Source organism: Panulirus ornatus, chromosome 10 (genome assembly GCF_036320965.1).
Source record: "Panulirus ornatus isolate Po-2019 chromosome 10, ASM3632096v1, whole genome shotgun sequence".
In the NCBI taxonomy this organism is placed as follows: domain Eukaryota; kingdom Metazoa; phylum Arthropoda; class Malacostraca; order Decapoda; family Palinuridae; genus Panulirus; species Panulirus ornatus.
In genome coordinates this window covers 42934322-42961276 of record NC_092233.1, presented here as the reverse complement: position 1 = coordinate 42961276, position 26955 = coordinate 42934322, and the positions used below count along the sequence as shown (strand labels likewise).

Genomic DNA, 26955 nt, shown 5'->3' with positions numbered 1-26955 from the left:
AAAAAATGGCCCAACCCACCCATATACACATGTATATACATACACCATACACGGTCAGACACACACACACACATATACATACCTATACATCTCAACGTATACATATATATATACACACATACATATACATATATACACATGTTGATAATTCATACTGTCTCCCCTTATTCATTTCCGCCGCTACCCCACCACACGTGAAATAACAACCACCTCCCCCCGCATGTGTGCAAGGTAGTACTGGGAAAAGACAACAAAGGCCAAATTCGTTCAAACTCAGTCTCTAGCTGTCATGTACAATGCACCGAAACCACAGTTCCCTTTCCACATTCTGGCCCCACAAAACTTTCCATTCTTTACCCCAGACACTTCGCATGCCCTGGTTCAATCCATTGACAGCATGTCGACCCCGGTATACCACATCGTTCCAATTCACTCTATTCCTTGCACGCCTTTCACCCTCCTGCATGCTCAGGCCCAAATCACTCAAAATCTTTTTCACTCCCTCTTTCCACCTCCAATTTGGTGTCCCACTTCTCGTTCCCTCCACCTCTGACACATATATCCTCTTGTATTGTAACTGTCTAAAAGGGGAAACAGAAGGAGTCATGCGGGGAGTGCTCATCCTCCTCAAAAGCTCAGATTGGGGTGTCTAAATGTGTGTGGATGTAACAAAAATGAGAAAAAAGGAGAGATAGGTAGTATGTTTGAAGAAAGAAACCTCGATGTGCTGGCTCTGAGTGAAACAAAGCTCAAGGGCAAAAGAGAAGAGTGTTTGGGAATGTCCTGGGTGCAAAGTCAGGGGTTGGTGAGAGGACAAGAGCAAGAGAAGGAGTAGCCTTACTCCTGAACAGGAGTGGTGGGAGTACGTGACAGAGTGCAAGAAAGTTAACTCTAGATTATGATGGGTAAAACTGAAAATGGATGGAGAGAGATGGGTGATTATTGGTGCATATGCACCTGGGCATGAGATGAAAGATCAGAAGAGACAAGTGTTTTGGGAGCAGCTGAGTGAGTGTGTTAGTAGTTTTGATGTAAGAGACCGGGTTATAGTGATGGGTGATTTGAATGCAAAGGTGAGTAATGTGGCAGTTGAAAGATTAATTGGTGTACATGGGGTGTTCACTGTTGTAAATGGAAATGGTGAAGAGCTTGTACATTTGTGCACTGAAACAGGACGGGTGATTGGGAATACCTGGTTTAAAAAGAGATATGCATAAGTATATGTATGTAAGCAGGAGAGATGGCTAGAGAGCGTTATTAGATAGCGTGTTAATTGATAGGTGCACAAAAGAGAGACTTTTGGATGTTAATATGCTGAGAGGTGCCACTGGTGGGATGTCTGATCATTATCTTGGGGAGGTGAAGGTGAAGATTTGAAGAGGTTTTCAGAAAAGAAGGGAGAATGTTGGGGTAAAGACAGTGGTGAGAGTAAGTGAGCTTGGGAAGGAGGCTTGTTTGAGGAAGTACCAGGAGAGACTAAGTACAGAATGGAAAAAGGTGAGAGCAAATGATGTAAGGAGAGTGGGGGAGGAATGGGATGTATTTAGAGAAGTATTGATGGCTTGCGCAACATCAGTGAGAACATCAGTGAAGGGGGCAAATGGGAGGTGATAAGTAGTGGTGATGTGAGAAGGAGATGGAGTGAGTATTTTGAGGGTTTGTTGAATGTGTTTAATTATAGAGTGGCAGATATAGGGTGCTTTGGTCGAGGTGTGTGCAAAGTGAGAGGGTTACGGAGAATGATTTGGTAAACAGAGAAGCGGATGATGAAACTCAGCAAGGCAGTGGGTTTGGATGGTATTGCAGTGGAATCTATTAAAAAAGGGGGTGACTGTGTTGTTGACTGGTTGGTAAGGTTATTTAATGTATGTATGATTCATGGTGAGGTGCCTGAGGACTGGCGGAATGCACGCATTATGCCATTGTACAAAGGCAAAGGGGATAAACGCGAGTGCTCAAATTACAAAGGTATAAGTTTGTTGAGTATTCCTGGGAAATTATATGGGAGGGCTTTGATTGAGAGGGTGAAGGCATTTACAGAGCATCAGACTGGGGAAGAGCAGTGTGGTTTTAGAAATGGTAGAGAATGTGTGGATCAGATGTTTGCTTTGAAGAAAGTATGTGAGAAATACTTAGAAAAAGCAAATGGATTTGTATGTAGCATTTATGGATCTGGAGAAAACATATGATAGACTTCATAGAGATGCTCTGTGGAAGGTATTAAAAGTATATGGTGTGGGAGGCAAGTTGTTAGAAGCAGTGAAAAGTTTTTATCGAGGATGTAAGATATGTGTATGAGTAGGAAGAGAGGAAAGTGATTGGTTCTCAGTGAATGTTGGTTTGCGGCAAGGGTGTGTGATGTCTCCATGGTTGTTTAATTTGTTTAAGGATGGGGTTGTTAGGGAGGTGAATGCAAGGGTTTTGGAAAGAGGGGCAAGTATGCAGGCTGTTGTGGATGAGAGAGCTTGGGAAGTGAGTCAGTTGTTGTTCGCTGATGATACAGCGCTGGTGGCTGATTCGGGTGAGAAACTGCAGAAGCTAGTGACTGAGTTTGGTAAAGTGTATGAAAGAAGAAAGCTGAGAGTAAATGTAAATAAGAGGAAGGTTATTAGGTACAGTAAGGTTCAGGGACAAGTCAATTGGGAGGTAAGTTTGAATGGAGAAAAACTAGAGGAAGTGAAGTGTGGTATACTGGGGTCGACGTGCTGTCAACGGATTGAACCAGGTCATGTGAAGCATCTGGGGTAAACCATGGAAAGTTCTGTGGGTCCTGGATGTGGAAAGGGAGCTGTGGTTTCGGTGCATTATACAGGACAGCTAGAGACTGAGTGTGAATGAATGTGGGCTTTGTTGGCTTTTCCTAGCACTACCTCGCGCACATGCGGGGGAAGGGGGTTGTTATTTCATGTGTGGCAGGGTGGCAATGGGAATGAATAAAGGCAGACAGTACGAATTATGTACATGTGTATACATGTATATGTCTGTGTGTGTATATATATGTATATGTTGAGATGTATAGGTATGTATATTTGCATGTGTGGATGTGTATGTATATACATGTGTATGTGGGTGGGTTGGGCCATTCTTTCGTCTGTTTCTTTGTGCTACCTCGCTAACGCGGAAGACATCGCCAAAATAAAATAATAATAATAATAATACTTAAATTTCTTAAACATGAAACAAAACAAGCAATCACGTGGGGGAGTGCTCATCCTCCTTGAATGCTCAGATTGGGGTGCCTGAATTTGTGTGGATGTAACCAGGATGAGAAGAAAGGCGAGACGGGTATTATCTTTAAGGAAAGAAACCTGAATGTTTTGGCTCTGAGTGAAACAAAGCTCAAGAGTGGTTTGGGAAAGTCCTGGGAGTAAAGTCAGGGGTTGGTGAGAGGACAAGAGCTAAAGAAGGAGTAGCACTACTCCTGAAGCAGTTGTGAGAGTGTGCAATAGAGTGTAGGAATGTAAACTCTAGATTGATGTGGGTAAAACTGAAAGTCGATGGAGAAAGATGGGTGATTATTGGTGCCTGCACTTGGTCATGAGAGGCAAGTGTTTTGGGAGCAGCTGAGTGAGTGTGTCAGGAGCTTTGATGAACAAGACCAGGTTATAGTGTTGGGTGATTTAAATGCAAAGGTGCATAATGTGGCAGTTAAGGGTATTATTAATGTACATGGGGTGTTCAGTGTTCAAAATGAAAATGGTGAAGAGCTTGTGGATCTGTGTGCTGAAAAAGAACAGGTGATTTGGAATACCTAGTTTAAAAAGTGCGACTACATAAGCATAGGTATGTAAGTAAGAGAAATGATCAAATGGCTTCACTGGACTACATGTTAATTGATAGGCATGTAAAAGAGAGACTTTTTGATGATAATGTGCTGAGTAGGGCAGCTGGAGGGATGTCTGATCAATATCTTGTGGAGGCAAGAGTGAAGATTTGTAGAGGTTTCCAGAAAGAATGTTGGGAGAAGAGAGTGGGAGAGTAAGTAAGCCTGGAAAGGAGACTTGTGAGAAGTAACAGGAGAGACTGAGTGCAGAATGGCTAAAGGTGAGAGCAAATAATGTGAGGGGAGTGAGCGGGGGAATGGGATGTATTTAGGGAAGCAGTGATGCCTTGCGCAAGAGATGCATGTGGCATGAGAAAGATGGGAGGTGGGAAGATTAGAAAGGGTAGTGAGTGGTGGGATGAAGAAATAAGGTTGTTAGCGAGAGAGAAGAGAAAGGTGTTTGGACAATACTTGCAGGGAAGTAGTGCAAATGACTAGGAGAGATATAAAAGAAAGCAACAGGAGGTCAAGAGATAGGTGTAAATGGTGAAAAAGAGGGAAATGAAAGTTGGGGTGAGAGAGTATCATTAAATTTTTGGGAAAATAAAAGATATTTTGGAAGGAGGGAAATAAAGTGCATAAGACAAGAAAAGAAATGAGAACATCGGTGAAGGGGGTAAGTAGGGAGGTAATAACAAGTAGTGATGAAGTGAGGAGGAGATGGAGTGAGTATTTTGAAGGTTTGTCGACTGTGTTTGATGATAGAGTGGCAGATACAGGGTGTTTTGGTTTGGGTGGTGTGCGAAGTGTGAGGGTCATGGAGAAGCTTTGCGATAGATGAAAGCCATCAAAGGCGGTGGATTTGGATGGTATGGATCACGGTGAAGTGCCTGAGGATTGGCAGAATACATGCATAGTGCCATTGTACAAAGGCAAAGGGGATAAAGGTGAGTGTTCAAATTACATGGCCATAAGTTTGTTGAGTATTCCAGGGAAATCATATGGGAGGGTATTGAATGAGAGGGTGCAGGCATGTATAGAGCATTAGACTGGGATAGAGGAGTGTAGTTTCAGAAGTGTTAGAGGATGTGTGGATCAGGTGTTTGCTTTGAAGAATGCATGTGAGAAATATGTAGTACAACAGATGGATTTGTATGTAGGATTTATGGATCTGCAGAAGGCATATGACAGGGTTAATAGAGAAGCTTTGTGGAAGGTTTGAAGACTATATAGTGTAGGAGGTAAGTTGCTAGAAGCAGTGAAAAGTTTTACCAAAGATGCAAGGCATGTGATGAGTAGGAAGAGAGGAGTGATTGGTTCCCAGTGAATGTTGGTTCGTGGCAAGGGCCTGTGTTGTCCCCATGGTTGTTTAATCTGTTTATGGATGGGGTGGTTAAGGAGGTAAATGCAAGAGTTGTAGAGATGGGCGAGTATGCAGTGTGTTGTGGAAGAGAAGGCCTGGGAAGTGTCACTTGCTGTTCACTGATGATACAGCTCTGGTGGCTGATTCGGGTGAGAAACTGCAGAGGTAGGTGACTGAGTTTGGAAAAGTGTGTGGAAGGAGAAAGTTGAGAGTAAATTTGAATAAGAGCAAGGTTATTAGGTTCAGTATGGTAGAGGGACAAGTTAATTGGGATGTAAGTTTTAATGAAGAAAAATTGGAGAAAGTGAAGTGTTTTAGATATCTGGGAGAGGACTTAGCAGCAGATGGAACCATGGAAGCAGAATTGAGCTACAGGGTGGAGGAGGAGGCAAAGGTTCTGAAAATGATGAATGGAGGAGGGTGGATAAGTTGGAAATTAAATGTTTGAGGAAAATATGTGGTGTGAGGTGGTTTGATCAAGTAAGTAATGAAAGGGTAAGAGAGTGTGGAAATAAAAAGAGTGTGGTTGAGATAGCAGAAGAGGGTGTGTTGAAATGGTTTGGACATATGAGAGAATGAGTGAGGAAATATTGACAAAGAGGAAATATGTGTCAGAGGTGGAGGGAACAAGGAGAAGTGGAAGACCAAATTGCAGGTGAAAGGATGTAGTGAAAAAGATTTTGTGCATCAGGGCCTGAACATACAGGAAGGTGAAAGGCATGCAAGGAATAGAGTGAAATGGAACGATGTGGTATACCGAGGTCGATCTGCTGTCACTGGAATAAACCAGGACATGTGAAGTGTCTGGATTACACCATGGAAAGGTGTGTGGGGCCTTTATGTGGAAAGGGAGTTGTATATATATGTGGATGGGCCATTCTTTGTTTTTTCTGGCACTACCCCGGTGGTGCAGAAAACAGCAATTAAGTATAATAAATAAAACAATAAATTCATATTATCTGTATCATACTTTACAACACTGAATACCCCATGTACACCAATTATATCCTCAACTGCCACATTACGAATAATTTCCTTTTCTTTTCTTTCAAACTATTCGCCATTTCCCGCGTTAGCGAGGTAGCGCTAAGAACAGAGGACTTGGCCTTTGAGGGAATATCCTCACCTGGCCCCCTTCTCTGTTCCTTCTTTTGAAAAAAAAAAATACGAGAGGGGAGGATTTCCAGCCCCCCACTCCCTCCCCTTTTAGTCGCCTTGTACGACACGCAGGGAATACGTGGGAAGTATTCTTTCTCCCCTATCTCCAGGGATAATTTCCATCACATGATAAACTTAACAGGGGAGTACTTCAGAGATGCTATTTCTCTCTGGTGAGCATGGAGGACTTCTGAATGCTGTTAAGGGCTTATAAGGGAAGTAGCACAACAGTAAAATATGTTATGAATAACTTTTTTGAAGTATTCATGGGAGTGTACCTATGTCACTATGACTATAATACTTTTATGGCCATGGTATATGACGAGAAAGTGCAGTTATGCTTGTGTAATAATAGACTCACATGGAACACATGGAACAGAGTGGAAGTTACCACAATTAATGTATGCAGATACTGCTGTTCTATTACGTGAGTCAGAGGTAGAATTAAATGGTACAATGCTTTGATGTGCATGGGAAAGAGTTGCTGAAACTAAACACATGTTAGATTAAGATTCACATTTTTGAAAGAGATGGCATTCACAATACAATGATCACTTGAAGAATAACTAAAATCAGATACATTTAGATACCTAGAAGAAATAAGTAAGGATGGTTGGGTGAAAAGATGAGATTTATGGAAGGACAGAGAACTGGCAAGGCACTGTAAGCTCTGATGGAAGGGAAGACTTATACTGTCTGAAGAGTGTGAAAGAAATTTGCATAATGGAGTGTTTTTCCTTGTGTATAGATAAGAAACCTTGATTTACCAACCACCATACATGTAAAAGAAAAAAAATTAAGAATATTAGCAAAGACAGCTAATTCATGCAGTGTAACTGGAATTAGGAGAACCGACAGAGTAAAGAATAAAGATATTATAAACATATCTCAAAAGAACATGAATAAAGCCTTCTAAGATGGTATCACCATACAAAACACATGAGAAATGACAGACAACTATCATTTCAAGCAAGCTCTGACCAACCACCACCAAACATTAAATCATATCATTTTCTCATTCCACTTACCAAATTTCACTAATGACCTCATTAAAACTCTAAATATCATGAGACCCTAACAACAATACACAAAGTGTACTTCATCCTTCATTCTGCCAATCTTCAAGTTCAAATATACATCTCTCATAAAACCACTTCCTTTATACCTCAATCTGGCGAGCAACAGCCTCGTCACTGGCACACAACTGTTGTAACTTCGTCAGCTGTTCTTGCAAAAACATCTTTTCTGCTTCCTGACAAACAAAAAGTGTACATTACCAAATCTATATCAACAAAAGAAAATCCAAAAGAATAACCATTTCTATACTCATTCATAACTGATTTCACTCTGAACATTTCTTTGATATACCTTCATCTCCAGGGCTACAACAGCATCATTCTTTTCCAAGTGTTCCTGCTGTTTCCGTCGTTCCCGTAGTTGCATCTTTTCTTCATCCTGTCAAAGACACATGTAATTGCTATCTAGACCATGATATGATGTAAAAGTATGTTCTACAAGAACAGAAACAGAAAATCATATTTTTGTCAGGTCTCAGTGAGCGATTACAGATGATCAATAATCTTTACAATGAACTGTATTAAAAAATCTCATCACCAATCATTGTTAGAGTTACCTCTTCTATTTATCAATACATGTTTTAGTTATCCATTATATCCTATTCAATTTTCTTTGAGGAAATATGTCCAGTGTACATTATATTATATAAAAGATTTTGTTTATTAGAGTGTAAAAAACTAAAAGTAAATATTTTCAATATTATTACAAAGTATGGAACAACAAAAAAAATTTAAGAAACAAGAGAAAGTGGTATGAAGAATCTGTATAGAAACTAGAAGAAGGCCAAGGTCAACTCTCTCTCATGGAATGGCCATAGAGGAAGGATGTGATACAAAGCTGTTGGTAAATGTATAATGCAATCTGTACACATCTCAGTCATTTCAAACTCTTATGTTATATAAATGAGACCAGTAAATTTGCCAAACATATGTAAAGTAAGATAGAAAGAGATCTATGTATATTTAGTTTTGCTATCATAAATATATTTCTATATATTCTTATCTGTGTTTGGTATTTGACCAACGTAACTAGAAGGAAAAGGTAGGTAATTAATTATGGCTGTCAGCTGTCAGGAGATGTTAGCCAAATGGTAAGGAAATCTGTGTTTAGCCTAGATCTCTCTGTTAACCGAAGCTATTACTTCAATTACCTGTTTTAATGGGCCTAGGGGCTGATTATACACATTTTAATGTAAAGGTGGAGGCAGGAGGTAATATCATCATAACAAAACCAATTCTAGCAATAATACAAGCTCAGAACAAAATACTTTAATAAGATGAAAAGATGAAACCGTCATTTGGAATAGTTTTCCATCAACATGAGGCATAAACAAAAGCACCTATATATATCCTCTCCTTCAGTTTTTACTTTTCCAAAAAAAGGAACAGAGAAGGGGGCCAAGTGAGGATTTTCCCTCTAAGGCTCAGTCATCTGTTCTTAGTGCTACCTCGGTAAAGCGGGAAACAGCGAATATACATGAAAAAAAAATATATACATATTTTGGTTGAGGTGGTGTGTGAAGTGAGAGGGTTAGGGAGAATGATTTGGTAAACAGAGAAGAGGTAGTAAAAGCTTTGCAAAAGATGAAAGCCGGCAAGGCAGCGGGTTTGGATGGTATTACAGTGGGATTTATTAGAAAAAAAAAAAAGGGTGACTGTGTTGTTGACTGGTTGGTGAGGATATTCAATGTATGTATGGCTCATGGTGAGGTGCCTGAGGATTGGCGGAATGCATGCATAGCGCCACTGTACAAAGGCAAATGGCATAAAGGAGAGTGTTCAAATTACAGAGGTATAAGTTCGTTGAGTATTCGTGGGAAATTATATGGGAGGGTATTGATTGAGAGGGTGAAGGCATGTACAGAACATCAGATTGGGGAAGAGCAGTGTGGTTTTAGAAGTGGTTTGGGATGTGTGGATCAGGTGTTTGCTTTGAAGAATGTAATGTGAGAAATATTTAGAAAAACAAATGGATTTGTATGTAGCATTTATGGATCTGGAGAAGGCATATGATAGAGTTGATAGAGATGCTCAGTGGAAGATATTAAGTGTATATGGTGTGGGAGGCAAGTTGCTGGAAGCAGTGAATAGTTTTTATTGAGGATATAAGGCATGTGTACAAGTAGAAAGAGTGGAGAGTGATTGGTTTTCAGTGAATGTCCCTTTGCGGCAGGGGTGCCTGATGTCTCCATGGTTGATTAATTTGTTGATGGATGGGGTTGTTAGGGAGGTGAATGGAAGAGTTTTGGAGAGAGGGGCAAGTATGCAGTCTGTTGTGGATGAGAGGGCTTGAGAAGTGAGTCACTGGTTGTTCACTGATGATACAGCACTGGTGGCTGATTTGGGTGAGAAACTGCAGAAGCTGGTGACTGATTTTGGTAAAGTATGAGAAAGAAGAAAGCTGAGAGTAAATGTGAATAACAGCAAGGTTATTAGGTAAACAAATAAACAACCATGGAGACATCAAGTACCCCTTCCGCAAACCGACATTCACTGAAAACCAATCCCTCTCCCCTCTTTCTACTCTTACACATGCCTTACATCCTCGATAAAAGCTTTTCCCTGCTTGTAACAACTTATCTCTCACACCGTATTCTCTTAATACTTTCCACAGAGCATCTATATCAACTCTATCATATGCTTTCTCTAGATCCATAAAAGCTACATACATATCCATCTGTTTTTCTAAGTATTTCTCACATGCATTCTTCAAAGCAAATACCTCATCCACACATCCTCTACCACTTCTGAAACCACAGTGCTCTTCCCCTACATGATGCTCTGTACATGCCTTCACCCTCTCAGTCAATACCCTCCCATATAATTTCCTAGGAATACTCAACAAACTTTTATTTATTTATTTATTTTGCTTTGTCGCTGTCTCCTGCATTAGCGAGGCAGCGCAAGGAAACAGACGAAAGAATGGCCCAACCCGCCCACATACACATGTATATACATACACATCCACACACGCAAATATACATACCTATACATCTCAATGTACACATATATATACACACACAGACTTATACATATATACACATGTACATAATTCATACTGTCTGCCTTTATTTGTTCCCATCGCCACCTCACCACACATGGAATAACAACCCCCTCCCCCCCTCATGTGTGCGAGGTAGCGCTAGGAAAAGACACCAAAGGCCACATTCGTTCACACTCCGTCACACACCAGAGGGCAAATGAAAGTTGGGGTGAAAGAGAATCATCAAATTTTCAGGGAGAATAAAAACATGTTTTGGAAGGAGGTAAATAAAGTGCGTGAGACAAGAGTACAAATGGGAACATCGGCGAAGGGGGATAATGGGGAGGTAAGAACAAGTAGTGGTGATGTGAAGAGGAGATGGAGTAAGCATTTTGAAGGTCTGTTGAATGTGCTAGATGATAGAGTGTTATATATAGGGTGTTTTGGTTGAGGTGATGTGCGAAATGAGAGGGGTTAGGGAGAATGATTTGGTAAGAAGAGAAGAGGTTGTAAAAGCTTTGCAAAAGATGAAAGCTGGGAAGGCAGCAGGTTTGGATGGTATTGCAGTGGAATTTATTAAAAAAGGGGGTGACTGTGTTATTGACTGGCTGGTAAGGATATCTAAAGTATGTATGACTCATGGTGAGGTGCCTGAGGATTGGAGGAATGCACGTAGAGTGCCACTGTACAAAGGTAAGGGGGATAAAGGTGAGTGTTCAAATTACAGAGGTATAAGTTTGTTGAGTATTCCTGGGAAACTATACGGGAGGGTACTGATTGAGAGGGTGAAAGCATGTAAAGAGCATCAGATTGGGGAGGAGCAGTGTGGTTTCAGAAGTTGTAGAGGATGTGTGGATCAGGTGTTTGCTTTGAAGAATGTATGAGAAATACTTAGAAAAGCAAATGGATTTGTGTTGCATTTATGGGTCTGGAGAAGGCATATGACAGAGTTGATAGAGAAGCTTTGTGGAAGGTATTAAGAATATATGGAGTGGGAGGCAAGTTGCTAGAGGCAGTGAAAAGTTTTTATCGAGGATGTAAAACATGTGCACTTGTGGGAAGAGAGGAAAGTGATTGATTCTCAGCGAATTTCGCTTTGCGGCAGGGGTGCGTGATGTCTCCATGGTTGTTTTATTTGTTTATGGATGGGGTGGTTACGTAGGTGAATGCAAGAGTTTTGGAGAATATACAGCACTGGTGGCTGATTCGGGTGAGAAACTGCAGAAGCTGGTGACTGAGTTTGGTAAACTGTGTGAAAGAAAGCTGAGAGTAAATGTGAAGAGCAAGGTTATTAGGTACAGTAGGGATGAGGGACAAGTCAATAGGGAGGTAAGTTTGAATGGAGAAAAACTGGAGGAAGTGAAGTGTTTTAGATATCTGGGAGTGGATTTGGCAGCGGATGGAACCATGGAAGCAGAAGTGAGTCACAGGGTGGGGGAGGGGGGCAAAAGTTCTGGGAGCGTTGAAAAATGTGTGGAAAGCAAGAACATTATCTTGGAAAGCTAAAATGGGTATGTTTGAAGGGATAGTGGTTGCAAGGCGTGGGCTATAGACAGAGTTGTGCGGAGGAGGGTGGATGTTTTGGAAATGAGATGTGTGAGGACGATATGTGGTGTGAGGTGGTTTTATCGAGGAAGTAATGAAATGGTAAGATAGATACGTGGTAAAAAAAGAGTGTGGTTGTGAGAGCAGAGGAGGGTGTTTTGAAATGGTTTGGTCACATGGAGAAAATGAGAGAGGAAGAGTGACAATGAAGATGTATGTGTCAGAGGTGGAGGGAACGAGGAGAAGTGGGAAGCCAAATTGGAGGTGGAAAGATGGAGTGAAAAAGATTTTGAGTGATAGGGACCTGAACATGTGGGAGGGTGAAAGGCATGCAAGGAATAGAGTGAATTGGAACGATGTGGTATACCGGGGTCGACGTGTTGTCAATGGATTGAACCAGGGCATGTGAAGCGTCTGGCGTAAACCATGGAAAGTTGTGTGGGGCCTGGATGTGGAAATGTAGCTGTGGTTTTGGTGCATTATACATGACAAATAGAGACAGTGTAATTGAATGTGGCCTTTGTTGTCTTTTCCTAGCACTACCTCGCGCGCATGGGGGGGTTGTCAATTTATGTATGGCGGGGTGGCGACGGGAATGAATAAAAGCAGGAAGTATGAATTATGTACATGTGTATATATGTATATGTCTGTATATGTATATATATGTATACTTTGAGATGTATAGGTATGTATATTTGCATGTGTGGATGTGTATGTATATGTACGTGTATTTGGGTGGGTTGGGCCATTCTTTCGATTGTTTCCTTGTGCTACCTCGTTAACGCAGGAGACAGCGACAAAGTATAATAAATAAATGAATATCATAATTATTACTATCAGTATTATCATTTTATTATCATTATTATACTTGCTCACCATATCCCGCATGAGCGAGGTAGCCCCAGGAAATAGACAAAAAATGACCAAATCACTCATATACACATATATGTACATAAACACCCATACACACACATTTTTTTTTCATACTATTTGCCATTTACTAAGTTAGTCAGGTAGCGTTAAGAACAGAGGATTGAGCCTCTGAAGGAAATCCTCACTTGGCCACCTTATCTGTTCCTTATTTCGGATAATTAAAAATGAGAGGGGTGGATTTCCAGCCACCCCGCTCCCCCCTTTTAGTCACCTTCTACGACACGCAGGAAATACTGGAAAGTATTCTTTCTCCCCTATCAACATACACATATACATACACAGATAGGAGAAGGAGTCAAGTGAGGAGTGCTCATTCTCCTCGAAGGCTCAGATTGGGAAGTCTGAATGTGCGTGGATGCAACCAAGATGAGAAGAAAGAAGATATAGGTAGCATGTTTGAGGAAAGAAACCTGGATGGTCTGATTCTGAGTGAAACTAAGCTCAAGGGTAAAGGGTTAGAATGGTTTGGAAAAGTCTTGGGGGTAAAGTCAAGGGTTGGTGAGAAGACAAGAGCTCAGGAAGGAGTAGCACTACTCCGGAAGCAGGAGACGTGGGAGAGTGTGATAAAGTGTAAGACAGTAAATTCTAGATTGATGTGGGTAAAACTGAAAGTGGATGGAGAGAGATGGGTGATTATTGGTGCTCATGCACCTGGTCATGAGAAGAAAGATCATGAGAGGCAAGTGTATTGGGAGCAGCTGAGTGAGTGTGTCAACAGCTTTGGTGCACGAGACTGAGTATTAGCGATGGAAGATTTAAATGCGAAGGTGAGTAATGTGGCAGTAGAGGGTATAACTGGTGTACATGAGGCATTCAGTGTTGTGAATGGAAATGGTGAAGAGTTTGCAGATTTGTGCGCTGAAAAAAACACTGGTGATTGAGAATACCTGATTCAAAAACAGATATACATAAGTATACATATGTGAGTAGGAGAATGGTCAAAGGGCATTGGATTATGTGTTAATTGATAGGTGTGTAAAAGTGAGACTTCTAGATGTTAATGTGCTGAGAGGGGCAGCTGGATGATGTTTGATCACTATCTTGTGGAGGTAAAGGTGAAGATTTGTAGAGGTTTTCAAAAAAGAAGAGAGAATGTAGGGGAGAAAAGAGTGGTGAGAGTAAGTGAGCTTGGAAAGGACACTTCAGTGAGGTAGTGCCAGGAGAGATTGAGTGTAGAATGGCAAAAGATGAGAGCAAATGACGAGAGGGAATGGGAGAGGAATGTATGTATTTAGGGAAGCAGTAATGGCATGCGCAAAAGATGCATGTGTCATGAGATAGGTGTGAGGTGGGCAGATTAGAAAGGGTAGTGATTGGTGGGATGATGAAGTAAAATTGTCAGTGAAAGAGCAAAAGGAGGCGTTTGAACGATACTTACAAGGAAGGAATGCAAGTGACTGGGAGATGTATAAAAGAAAGTGGCAAGAGGTCAAGAGGAAGGTGCAAGGGTTGAAAAAGAGGGCAAATGAAAGTTGGGTTGAGAGAGTATCATTAAACTCTAGGGACAATAAAAAGATGGTATAAAAAAGAGGTAAATAATTTGTGTAAGACAAAAGAACAAATGGGCAAGAGGGGAAAGTAAAAAAGGGTAGTGATGAAGTGAATAGGAGGAATGAGTATTTTGAAGGTTTGTTGAATGTTTGATGATAGCATGGCAGATACAGGGCATTTTGGTCGGGGTGGTGTGCAAAGTGAGAGGGTCAGGGAGGATGGTTTCATTAAGGGATGAGGTAGTGAAAGCTTTGCAGATGAAATCCAGCAAGGCGGTTGGTGTGGATGGTATTGCAGTAGAATGTATTGAGAAAGGGGATGACTGTGTTGTTCATTGCCTGGTAAGGATATTCAGTTTATATATGGATCATGAAGTGCTAAGTGCCTGAGGATTGGCAGAATGCATGCATAGTGCCATTTTACAAAGCCAAAGGGGATAAAGATGAGTGTCTAAACTACATAGGCATAAGTATGCTGAGTATTTCTGGGAAATTGTATGGGAAGGTATTGATTAAGAGGGTGAAGGCAAGTACAGAGCATTAGACTTGGGAAGAGCAGTAAGCTTTCAGAAGGTAGAGGATGTGTGGGTCAGGTGTTTGCTTTGAAGAATATGTTTGAGAAATACTTTGAAAAACAGATGGATTTGTACGTAGCACTTATGGATCTGGAGAAGGCATATGATAGAGTTGATAGAGATGCTTTGAGGAAGGTCTTAAGAGTATATGGTGTGGGAGGTAAGCAGCTATAAGCAAAGTTTTTACCAAGGACGTAAGGAATGTGTATGAGAAAGAAGAGAGGAGAGTGATTAGTTCCCAGTGAATGTTGGTGTGCAGCAGGGGAGTGTGTTGTCCCCGTGGTTGTTTAATTGGTTTATGGATGGGGTGGCTAGGGAGATAAATGCAAGAGTTTTGGAGAATGGGGCAAGTATGCAGTCTTTTGGGGATGAGAGGGCCTGGGAAGTGAGTTAGTTGTTGTTCGCCGATGATACAGCTCTAGTGGCTGATTCGAGTGAGAAACTGCAGAAGTTGGTGACTGAATTTGGAAAAATGTGTGAAAGGAGAAGGTTGAGAGTAAATGTGAATAAGAGCAAGGCTATTAGGTTCAGTAGGGCTGGGGACAAGTAAATTGGGATGTAAGTTTAAATGGAGAAAAATTGGAGGGGGTGAAGTGTTTTAGATATCTGGGAGTGGACTTAGCAGTGAATGGAACCATGGAAGCGGAAGTGAGTCACAGGGTGGGGGAGGGGGCGAAGGTTCTGGGTGTGATGAAGAATGTGTGGAAGGAAAGAACATCATCTTGGAGAGCAAAAATGAATATGTTTGAAGGAATAGTGGTTCCAACAATATTATATGGTTGCGAGTCATGGGCTACAGATAGGCCTGTACACAGGAGGATGGATGTGTTGGAAATTAAATGTATAAGGACAATATGCAGTGTGAGGTGGTTTGATCGAAAAAGTAATGAAAGGGTAAAAGCGATGTGTGGTAATAAGAGTGTGGTTCAGAGAGCAGAAGAGGGTATGTCCATACGTGCTAACTGCGTCTTATACACTTCCCCCAACACCAGTCGATGCATGAGCTTGGGCACCAGATGCTCCACAAGCAACGCAATCCGCTGTTGAGGTTTTAGAGGGGCTCTGGTGATGTTATGGAGCCCCTCTTCTAGCAGAGCCCCGTACGACTTTCGCCGACCCCCGGCCCTGACAAGAATGCCAAGGTACTTCTATTCGTCCTCAGCACTCATGGATCTGACAGCACTGCCCAAGACTTGGAACATCCTGTTCTTATTGACGTACCAAATCTTACACTTGCCGTCGTCCTTCATGCTGAGGGTACGACACTTCCCTGGATTAACTTGAAGCCCACCCCCTGCGAGGGTCCGGGCCATCACGTCCATTGCCTGCTGCAAACCAGTGGGCATCTGCGCCACCATGATCAAATCATCGGCAAAAGCCAATGATGATACTTTTTGGCCACCCAACCTAACCCCTACACCAGTCTCCTTCACCCTTGCCATTCCCTCATCAATCACAAGGTTGAAGAGAATTAGTGATAACGGGTCACCCTGTTTGACCCCACGAGTCATATTAATTTTCTCCGACATCCCGTCGCTGCCTTCTGTGTTAGTGAAGGCTCGGTCATATGTCGACATGATGTATGTCCTGGCGAGGGCTGGGACGCCCTTCCGTGACATGGCCTGCTCGATAGTGCTATGATTAACACTATCAAATGCTTTGGCCATGTCGAGGAATGCCAGGTGCACACCATGGGCATGTGCCCACGCACGACCGACGATCGCATCCAAGATCGTGAGGTTATCAAGGCATCTGTCCACTGGAACGAATGCCTTTTGAGCTCCATCGATCTGGACGAGGCTCGAGATGCGGCTGCTCAAGATTTTATGGAGCAGGCGGACTACGGCACAAAAGATGGTGATTGGCCTGTAGTCCTTGGGTTCAGTTGGGTACCTTGGGTATCAGCGCCATTCTATTAGCCTTCAATGGTTCCAGCAATGCAGATGTAGTTAGCCACAGGTTGAACATTTTGGCCAGGATCCTCGGAGGAATGGACTTAAGTAATCGAGTTGACATCCCATCAGGTCCAGGGGCAGATGTTCTGGTGGCTTTGAGGTGGTGTGCTACCTCACCTATAGTTATAACTTCTGCTATTTGTCCACGTTCTAGGTTGCAGTCGGTGATGGCACGTTAATCTGGCTCAGATGGTCGAGAGAAGAGAGCCCCCAAAAGGGATTGAGGCGTTCTGGCCCAACCGAAGTTGACGGTACCTCCCAATCGCCTTTGAGAACCTGTCCAGCGGCCAAAGACCTATTCTCACGATAGTCTCAGTACTTTGTGGTACTGTTCTCTTCTAAGGCGGTTTCCATGCAAACGAGCCTCCTCCGCGAGGCGTATGCTGCCAGAGTTCGCCGACTGCCTTGAACCACCTCCACCACAATTTGGGCAGTCTTCGGGTGAGCTACAGGAGCTTAACATTTGTGATGCGTGCTCTGCAGCTGCCCTTGTAGCAGCAAGGCTGTCACCCTGACGCAGATGTTCGAGGGCTGCATTTAGGATGTCCTTGCCCCACGCTGGATTTGTGGGGTCAAGTAATAATGTGTCGAAATAAGCGACAGTCTCCGCCACAAAGGAAGCGATTGATTGGGATTGGGGGACCCGTGGAGTAGCGGGGACAGTTAAAACCGTGGGAGTATTCTCACCACTGGGTTCCGCACACACATACATCCCTGTATGCGGTGCTTCCTCGGGGTGCCACTCTGCGTGTTGCTTCTCACTGTGGATGGAACACGCCTCTCAATCGACACACCATCCAACACCTTGCCTTCACCAGTTTCCTGGAGGAGGTTAAAGTTCAAGGTCAGTTCCTGAACCCTGGTCTTATACGACGCTTTGCGTCAGAGACCTTTGATCGCTTCGACCGTCCTAGAAGGAACAATCTCCTGCAACCACTGGTTCAGGCCCTGCCTGGCAACTAATGAGGGACCAGCTGCCATCCCAGCCTCAGCCCTGGCGAGGAGCTCAACCTCCTCATCAGACCACCGAGCCTTGGACAGAACATGCCTGGTAGCCAACTCCTGGTGAAAGGGGTTGGCATGTGCCTGCCTTTCGCGGACCCTACGGCCCTGAAAGCTGGCGAAGGTCTTCCCACAATGTGGGCAAGAGGGTGACCGGTTGTTGGCCGCTCCCTCGTGACTGTTGCTGGTACCCGACATACCAACAGAGGCTGGCACGCTATTCCGAGGAATGGGTTACGCATAACGGGTACCACGAGGAGAAAACCCGTGACAAGGGTAGACGCTTTGGCTTTGGTCGCAGAGTGGTGCCGCCCAAAGGAAGCAGAGGACTGGAGTCAGTTGATGGACACTGCCACTGTGCTTCAGTCCTAATGCTCCTACCTAATGCTCCTGCTTAATGATCCTACCTTCTACTTCTATCAACTGCTCCTACCATTCTGCCAGAAGGCAGGGCTAGTGCATAGAGCTCACCACAAGAAAATTTAGAGCTATGAAGAATGAGCTGTGTGATGTAAGAGTTGTAGGAGAGATTGTAAGTTTTTGGACAGAATGCTAGAAGTCCACATGTGGGTAAGGTAAAAAGAAAAGACAGTGACCTGGGTCATAGGAGTGCAACATGACAACCACTGAGGTGCTGGCTCACTATGCACCTGTCATTAACCTTACCAATAACCAGGCAGGTAGTACTAATAATATACATCCCTGGTCATTGGCTGCCTACCAACTACTTGCTATCATGCATACTTGCATAACTGCAGTATATTTCATTAACATTAGAAGCATGTGAATATTCATGCTATTTGAATAAGAATACAATCCTATAAAGCCAAACCAACAGATCCAAATCATGACAGGTGCAGCAAGGCATGATAAAGCAAAACCATTCCTGTATCACCATTATCAAAACTTTGGTGAGCCTTCTGCAGTGAAACTAATTTTTTACCAGCAGGTAAACTGACTTACACATACATTGATTCTTATATAATGAATGTGGTAACTTCTAAAAAAAAATTTTACACCCCAGGACAAATAAGTCAATGATATTTACTTTCAAAAGCATGGTGACCTCATTTCAAGGATAAAAGGGTTTAATAACATTTCACTTCTTTCAGAGAGCTACCTGAGTGACTCAAAGAAATTCATATGCTGAGAAATACCAACATGAAACCAAAGTCACTGGGCTTTCTCTACCTAGGTTCAGCAGTTATAAATGGACTGCACAAATATGTGTATGTTGTTCATTCCCTACTAAGAGCTGAAATATTTAATTATCCAATCCTCAATTTATATTGTCCTAAATAACACTGCAGATTTAACAAAATGTGCAAATATATAAACTGAGAAATACCAACATGAAACTAAAGTTACTGGGCTTTCTCTGACTAGGTTCAGCAGCTATAAATGGACAGAATAAATATGTGTACGTTGTTCATTCTGTACTAGAAGCTGAAACATTTACTTATCCAATCCTCAATTCACATTGTCCTAAATAACACTGCAGAATTAACAAAATGTGCATATGTATACGCTAAAAGTTAGCAATCTTACTTAAGGTTCAAAAACATTAACTTCAACACAGGATGACATTATCAACATGACTTACATAACTCATTTTGAACTAGGCTTTTGTGAATTTTAATACATCTATCTACGTGTGAGCAAAAATGCACAACTGATAACAGAAATTACATACATTTTAATAACCATATCAACTTTTTTACATATCTTTATCAATCTGCATTATCTAGATAGTGCTAAGAACAGGCCACACTCACTTACAATCATTTTCTAGAGGTCAGGCGCAATGCACGAAAACTACAACTCTCTATCCACAACCAGTTCCCAAAGAACTGGCATGGTTTATCCCGACTGTTCACATACCCTGGTTCAATATCCTGAAAGACATGTCAACCCCTGTATGCCACACTGTTCTAATTCATTCTATCCCATGCACACTTTTCACCATCCTGCATGTTCAGGCCCTGAACGCCCTATTATCTAAGTAACAAAATCCCAAGGAATCAGCAATACCATTTTTTCACTTTCAAACTCTGATCTTACACAATTACTTCTATTCACATATAATGAAAACTGGTAAAGTAGTCATGTAAAAAAAAAAAAAAAAGAATTTTCATACAGGCATTAAACAAAATGAAAGGACAACATGGATGTTACAAAGAATTAAAAAAAAATTCAGCTGATTAACTGACTTTGGATGATGTGTGAGGTGAGGCAGCAGATTGGACTGATCTTACAACAAATAAAAAATTAAGGAAGAGTCAAAATGTGCTGACAAACCATTATGTGAATTTCAAATTATGGCTTTTACCAAATACTCTAAACACAACAGAATGAGACTGTTGATAGTAAAAGATGACACTTCATCCTTGGGTTATTTTTGCACAGGGAAGTCCTGATTTATGCATGTTTAATTTCATGGAACTCTTGATTTATGGATGTTTGATTTACACCATTTCTACAATACCACATATGGTCCATTTACACCTTTTTTCAATTTACACGGGCTTATGTTAGGAATAATGCGATCATCATTGGGCTGGCAGCACAGTATGCATCACAAGAAAAGTGTATTTATGTCTAGCACTGGTATACAGCTTCCCATCTTGCAGTCCTCAATGCGTGGATACAGTCTATAGTTACGGAGTCATACAGTTTACCGTAAACTGCACATAATTTGCCCCTTGCATCATACTACCAAAGCAACTTTTAAGTTATTTCAGTATCAGTGGTGCTAAAAAGTGTAAGGCCATCACCACTGAAGTTACAATGGATGTGCTCAAATGTTATTAGAGATGTGAACAAAGAAATTAAGGATGCTCTCAAACTCTACAGGCTATTCATGATAGGCATAGAAGATCAAGGAAAAAAACAAGAGTGGAACATTAATCAGTGCATCTAAGACCTCTGTTCCTGAAGTTTGATTATGGAGAGAATGGAATGAATGTTAAGCACATTTCAAACACCAGACTCATGAAAATGTTCCTGTTAGCATGTTTGTGATACAGGCAAAAGCCTCAAGTATATTTGATGACTTAACAGTGGAAGGAGCAGCAAGAACATTTCAAGCAAGTTCTGGATGGTTTGCAAATTTTATGAAACTACAATTACCATAAGAGCAAGACAACTGGTGAGGCTGATTCTGATGATGTAGCTGCTGCCAAAAATTTCATGGGAAGCCTCAAGACCAATATTGTAAAAGGCAATTTTTCTCTTCTGCAGATTTTCAATATGGATGAGCCCACATTATTTTGAAAGAGAATGGCTTCAAGACGGTAAAATTCTTGTGAAGAGAAGACTGCACCAGGGTTCAAAGCTGTCATGGATTGCCTCATTCTGCTTGTGAGGGGCAATGCCAAAGGTGATGGCAAGCTTGAACCATTAATGGTCCACCATCCAGAAAATTCCTGGGTTCTTACGGGATAAATGGAGCAATTTTTGTCTTACTATTCTAATCCAAATGGGTGGAGAAGAAGTGGACAAATCCTTCACACCTTCTCCCCCTCCACCAGTACCAGCAAGCAATTCAGGAACGCATGTGTTGGAGTTTAATATTTTCTTTTTTTTTTTTTTTTTTTATACTTTGTCGCTGTCTCCCGCGTTTGCGAGGTAGCGCAAGGAAACAGACGAAAGAAATGGCCCAACCCCCCCCCCATACACATGTACATACACACGTCCACACACGCAAATATACATACCTACACAGCTTTCCATGGTTTACCCCAGACGCTTCACATGCCTTGCTTCACTCCACTGACAGCACGTCAACCCCTGTATACCACATCGACTCCAATTCACTCTATTCTTGCCCTCCTTTCACCCTCCTGCATGTTCAGGCCCCGATCACACAAAATCTTTTTCACTCCATCTTTCCACCTCCAATTTGGTCTCCCTCTTCTCCTCGTTCCCTCCACCTCCGACACATATATCCTCTTGGTCAATCTCTCCTCACTCATTCTCTCCATGTGCCCAAACCATTTCAAAACACCCTCTTCTGCTCTCTCAACCACGCTCTTTTTATTTCCACACATCTCTCTTACCCTTACGTTACTTACTCGATCAAACCACCTCACACCACACATTGTCCTCAAACATCTCATTTCCAGCACATCCATCCTCCTGCGCACATCTCTATCCATAGCCCACGCCTCGCAACCATACAACATTGTTGGAACCACTATTCCTTCAAACATACCCATTTTTGCTTTCCGAGATAATGTTCTCGACTTCCACACATTTTTCAAGGCTCCCAAAATTTTCGCCCCCTCCCCCACCCTATGATCCACTTCCGCTTCCATGGTTCCATCCGCTGACAGATCCACTCCCAGATATCTAAAACACTTCACTTCCTCCAGTTTTTCTCCATTCAAACTTACCTCCCAATTGACTTGACCCTCAACCCTACTGTACCTAATAACCTTGCTCTTATTCACATTTACTCTTAACTTTCTTCTTCCACACACTTTACCAAACTCAGTCACCAGCTTCTGCAGTTTCTCACATGAATCAGCCACCAGCGCTGTATCATCAGCGAACAACAACTGACTCACTTCCCAAGCTCTCTCATCCCCAACAGACTTCATACTTGCCCCTCTTTCCAGGACTCTTGCATTTACCTCCCTAACAACCCCATCCATAAACAAATTAAACAACCATGGAGACATCACACACCCCTGCCGCAAACCTACATTCACTGAGAACCAATCACTTTCCTCTCTTCCTACACGTACACATGCCTTACATCCTCGATAAAAACTTTTCACTGCTTCTAACAACTTGCCTCCCACACCATATATTCTTAATACCTTCCACAGAGCATCTCTATCAACTCTATCATATGCCTTCTCCAGATCCATAAATGCTACATACAAATCCATTTGCTTTTCTAAGTATTTCTCACATACATTCTTCAAAGCAAACACCTGATCCACACATCCTCTACCACTTCTGAAACCGCACTGCTCTTCCCCAATCTGATGCTCTGTACATGCCTTCACCCTCTCAATCAATACCCTCCCATATAATTTACCAGATATACTCAACAAACTTATACCTCTGTAATTTGAGCACTCACTCTTATCCCCTTTGCCTTTGTACAATGGCACTATGCACGCATTCCGCCAATCCTCAGGCACCTCACCATGAGTCATACATACATTAAATAACCTTACCAACCAGTCAACAATACAGTCACCCCCTTTCTTAATAAATTCCACTGCAATGCCATCCAAACCTGCTGCCTTGCCGGCTTTCATCTTCCGCAAAGCTTTTACTACCTCTTCTCTGTTTACCATTTAATATTTTCTTTTATCTATTAGAATTCAATGTAGAGTATTTGTATTATAGTATTTCATTTCTTCTAATATAAGCACACTATAGTTTTTCAATGGTATAATATCTGGTAGTCTTTTTAGTAATAAAATCCTGAATATCCACTATTTACATTGCTGGATTTGCACATCTTTGATTTACTCAACCATTTTCAAGATTGTAATTATCATGCAAATTGAGAGGTGCCTGCACAGAATAACAGAAAGTAAGCTTTGCCTATTCCTATACCATCTCTGGGATCTTATATTATGTATTACAGCTACATCACTGAAAATGACTCTGGAAAGTTCTCATATATATCAATGCCTAATTTACATTCAGTGCAACATAAAGGACTAAATATGAAGGGCTAAGTTATACAAATTTGCTACTTTGATAACATCATAATCAGTAGTAAAATATACCATGAATGTGAGTCAGATATTTCAGAGAAAATGATCTTTGATCATGGACAAGTGAAAAGCTGCCAAAAAAAGCAGAAAGTTTTACTTTCTAATACCTGCAGTTGTTGTATGAGTTTATTTGATAATATTTCTTCCTCATATCTTTTCTCCGCTGCCTCCTGTAATTCATCTGCCAAAAGAGCCTCATACTCTTGCCGAATTTCCCCAGGTGCACTCACATGATGCACTGGAACAAGGACTGGTGAAAAAAAAAAAACAGTAAAATATAACTCATGAGCCATCCTTTGGCAAAACTGTAATATTTACAAACAACCAGTGCTGCCTAGATAGCAGGGATATTTTTCACAATGCAAAAAGTCAATTCAACCTGAAATCTTGAGAATTATTTTACATTTTGCTAGAAAATATAAAAAGTCTAATGAAAATAATACAATATTATTAACCTATATGCTGTACTTTGGCAAGATTATAACATTTACAAGCAAGTGCTGCTCATGCATCAAGGTTACTTTTCACAATGCAAAACCTCATTTTCACATGGGATTCTGAGAATTTCTATGAATACAACAGAAAATACATTAGAAGCACATTGTCCTCGATGCAGCAAGGAGTGTGTTATAGAAAAGGTAAGTATCTGCAGGGGCAAAAATTAATAATGGCATCCCCCACACACGGGCCGAGGTAGCACTAGGAAAAGACAACAGAGGCCATATTCATTCACAATCAGTCTCTAGCCATCATGTGTAATGCACCGAAACCACAGCTCCCTTTCCACATCCAGGCACAACAGAACTTTCCATTCATTATGCCAGACGCTTCACGTGCACTTGTTCAGTCCACTCACAGCACGTCAACCCCGGTATACCAAATTGTTCCATTTCACTCTACTCCTTCCACACCTCTCACCCTCCTTTATGTTCAGGCCGCGATCACTCAAAATAGTTTTCACTCCATCCTTCCACCTCCAATTTGATCTCCTGTTTCTCCTTGTTCCCTCCACCTCTGACACACATATCCTCTTTGTCAATCTTTCCTCACCCATTCTCTCCATGTGACCAAATCATTTCAAAACACCCTCTTCTGCTCTCTCAACCACACTCTTTTTACCACCATACATCTCTCTTATCGTTTCATTACTTACTCGATCAAACCACCTCACACCACATATTGTCCTCAAACATCTCATTTCCAACACATCCACCCTCCTCTGCACAACCCATCTATAGCCCATGCCTCACAACCATATAACATTATTGGAACCACTATTCCTTCAAACATACCCATTTTTGCTTTCCAAGATAATGTTCTCGCCTTCCACACATTCTTCAATGCTCCCAGAACGTTTGCCCCCTCCCCCACCCTATGACTCACTTCCGCTTCCATGGTTCCATCCGCTGCCTAATCCACTCCTAGATATCCAAAACACTTTACTTCCTCCAGTTTTTCTCCATTCAAACTTACCTCCCAACTGACTTATTCCTCAACTCTTCTGTACCTAATAACCTTGCTCTTATTCGCATTTACTCTCAACTTTCTTCTTTTACACACTTTACCAAACTCAGTCACCAGCTTCTACAGTTTCTCACCCAAATCAGCCACCAGCGCTGTATCATCAGTGAACAAAAACTAACTCACTTCCCAAGCCCTCTCATCCACAATAGACTTCATACTTGCCCCTCTTTCCAAAACTCTTGCATTCACCTCCCTAACAACCCCATCCATAAACAAATTAAACAACCATGGAGACATCATGCACCCCTGCCACAAACCAACATTCACTAGGAACCAATCACTTTCCCCTGTTCTTATTCGTACAAATACCTTACATCATCAATAAAAACTTTTCACTGCTTCTAGCAACTTGCCTCCCACACCATAAACTCTTAATACCTTCCACAGAGCATCTATATCAACTATATCATATGCTTTCTCCAGATCCATAAATGCTACATGCAAACCCATTATTTTTCTAAGTATTTCTCGCATACATTCTCCAAAGCAAACACCTGATCCACACATTCTCTACCACTTCTGAAACCACATTGCTCTTCCCCAATCTGATGCTCTGTACATGCCTTCACCCTCTCAATCAATACCCTCCCATATAATTTCCCAGGAATACTCAACAAACTTATACCTCTGTAATTTGATCACTCACCTTTATCCCCTTTGCCTTTGTACACTGGTACTATGAATGCATTCTGCAAATCCTCAGGAACTTCACCATGAGCCATATATACATTGAATATCCTCACCAACCAGTCAACAACACAGTCACCCCCTTTTCTAAAAAATTCCACTGCAATACCATCCAAACCTGCCACCTTGCTGGCTTTCATCTTCCGCAATGCTTTCACCCCTCTTCTCTGCTTACCAAACCATTCTCCCTGACCCTCTCACTTCGCACACCAATTAGACCAAAACACCCCACATCCGCCACTCATAACACATTCAACAAACCTTCAAAATACTCCATCCATCTCCTCACATCACCACTACTTGCTATTACTTCCAGATTAGACCTTTCACTGATATTCCCATTTATTCTCTAGTCTTACGCACTTTATTTACATACTTCAAAAACATCTTTTTAATCTCCCTAAAATTTAATGATACTCTCTCAAACCAATTCTCATTTGCCCTCTTTTTCACCTCTTGCACCTTTCTCTTGACCTCCTGCCTCTTTCTTTTACACATCTCCCAGCCATTTGCACTACTTCCCTGCAAAAATCATCAAAATACCTCTCTCTTCTCTTTCATTAATAATCTTACTTCTTCATCCCACCACTCACTACCTTTTCTAATCCGCCCCTCTCCCATGCTTCTCATGCCACAAGCATATTTTGTGCAATCCATTACTGCTTCCCTAAATATATCCCATCCCCCCACCCCCCCCCCATTTTACGTAATTTACTCTCACCTTTTTCCCCTTCTGTCTCATCTCTCCTGGGACTCCTCACACAAGTCTCCTTCCCCCGCTACTTACTCTCACCACTCTCTTCACCTAACATTTTTTTTTTCTTTTCAGAAAGAAACTACAAAATTCCCTTCGCCTCCACAAGAAATGATAGACATCCCTTCAGTTGCACCTCCCCAGACATTTTCATCCAAAATCTCTCTTTCACATGCCCATCAATTAACACGTAATCCAATAAACTCTCTGGCCACCTCTCCCCCTTTCATAAGTATACTTATAAGTACTCTCTTTTAAACCCGGGATTCCCAATCACCACCTTTTTTTGCACACAGATCTCCAAACTTTCATTTCCCCTTTACAACATGAACACCCTTGTACACCAATTATTCCTCAACTGCCAATTACTCCCTTTGCATTCAAATCACCCATCACTATAAACTCG

General features: G+C 41.8%; 1 protein-coding gene across 2 annotated transcripts in view; it reads right to left on the bottom strand.

The window, feature by feature from the left end:
• Positions 1-23892, bottom strand: part of LOC139750919 (uncharacterized) — a 190670-nt gene extending 166778 nt beyond the window's left edge. Inside the window, exons 1-3 of one of the 2 annotated variants that reach the window (XM_071665811.1) lie at positions 23692-23892; positions 7653-7739; positions 7450-7536 (exon numbers count right to left, since the gene is read on the bottom strand). In XM_071665811.1, the coding sequence (XP_071521912.1) occupies positions 7450-7536; positions 7653-7739; positions 23692-23877 (360 nt within the window). In that variant the 5' untranslated portion in view covers positions 23878-23892. The remainder of the gene's footprint in view (positions 1-7449; positions 7537-7652; positions 7740-23691) is intronic. The other variant, XM_071665812.1, reaches the window with a different exon arrangement.
• Between the last annotated feature and the right edge of the window lie 3063 nt (positions 23893-26955).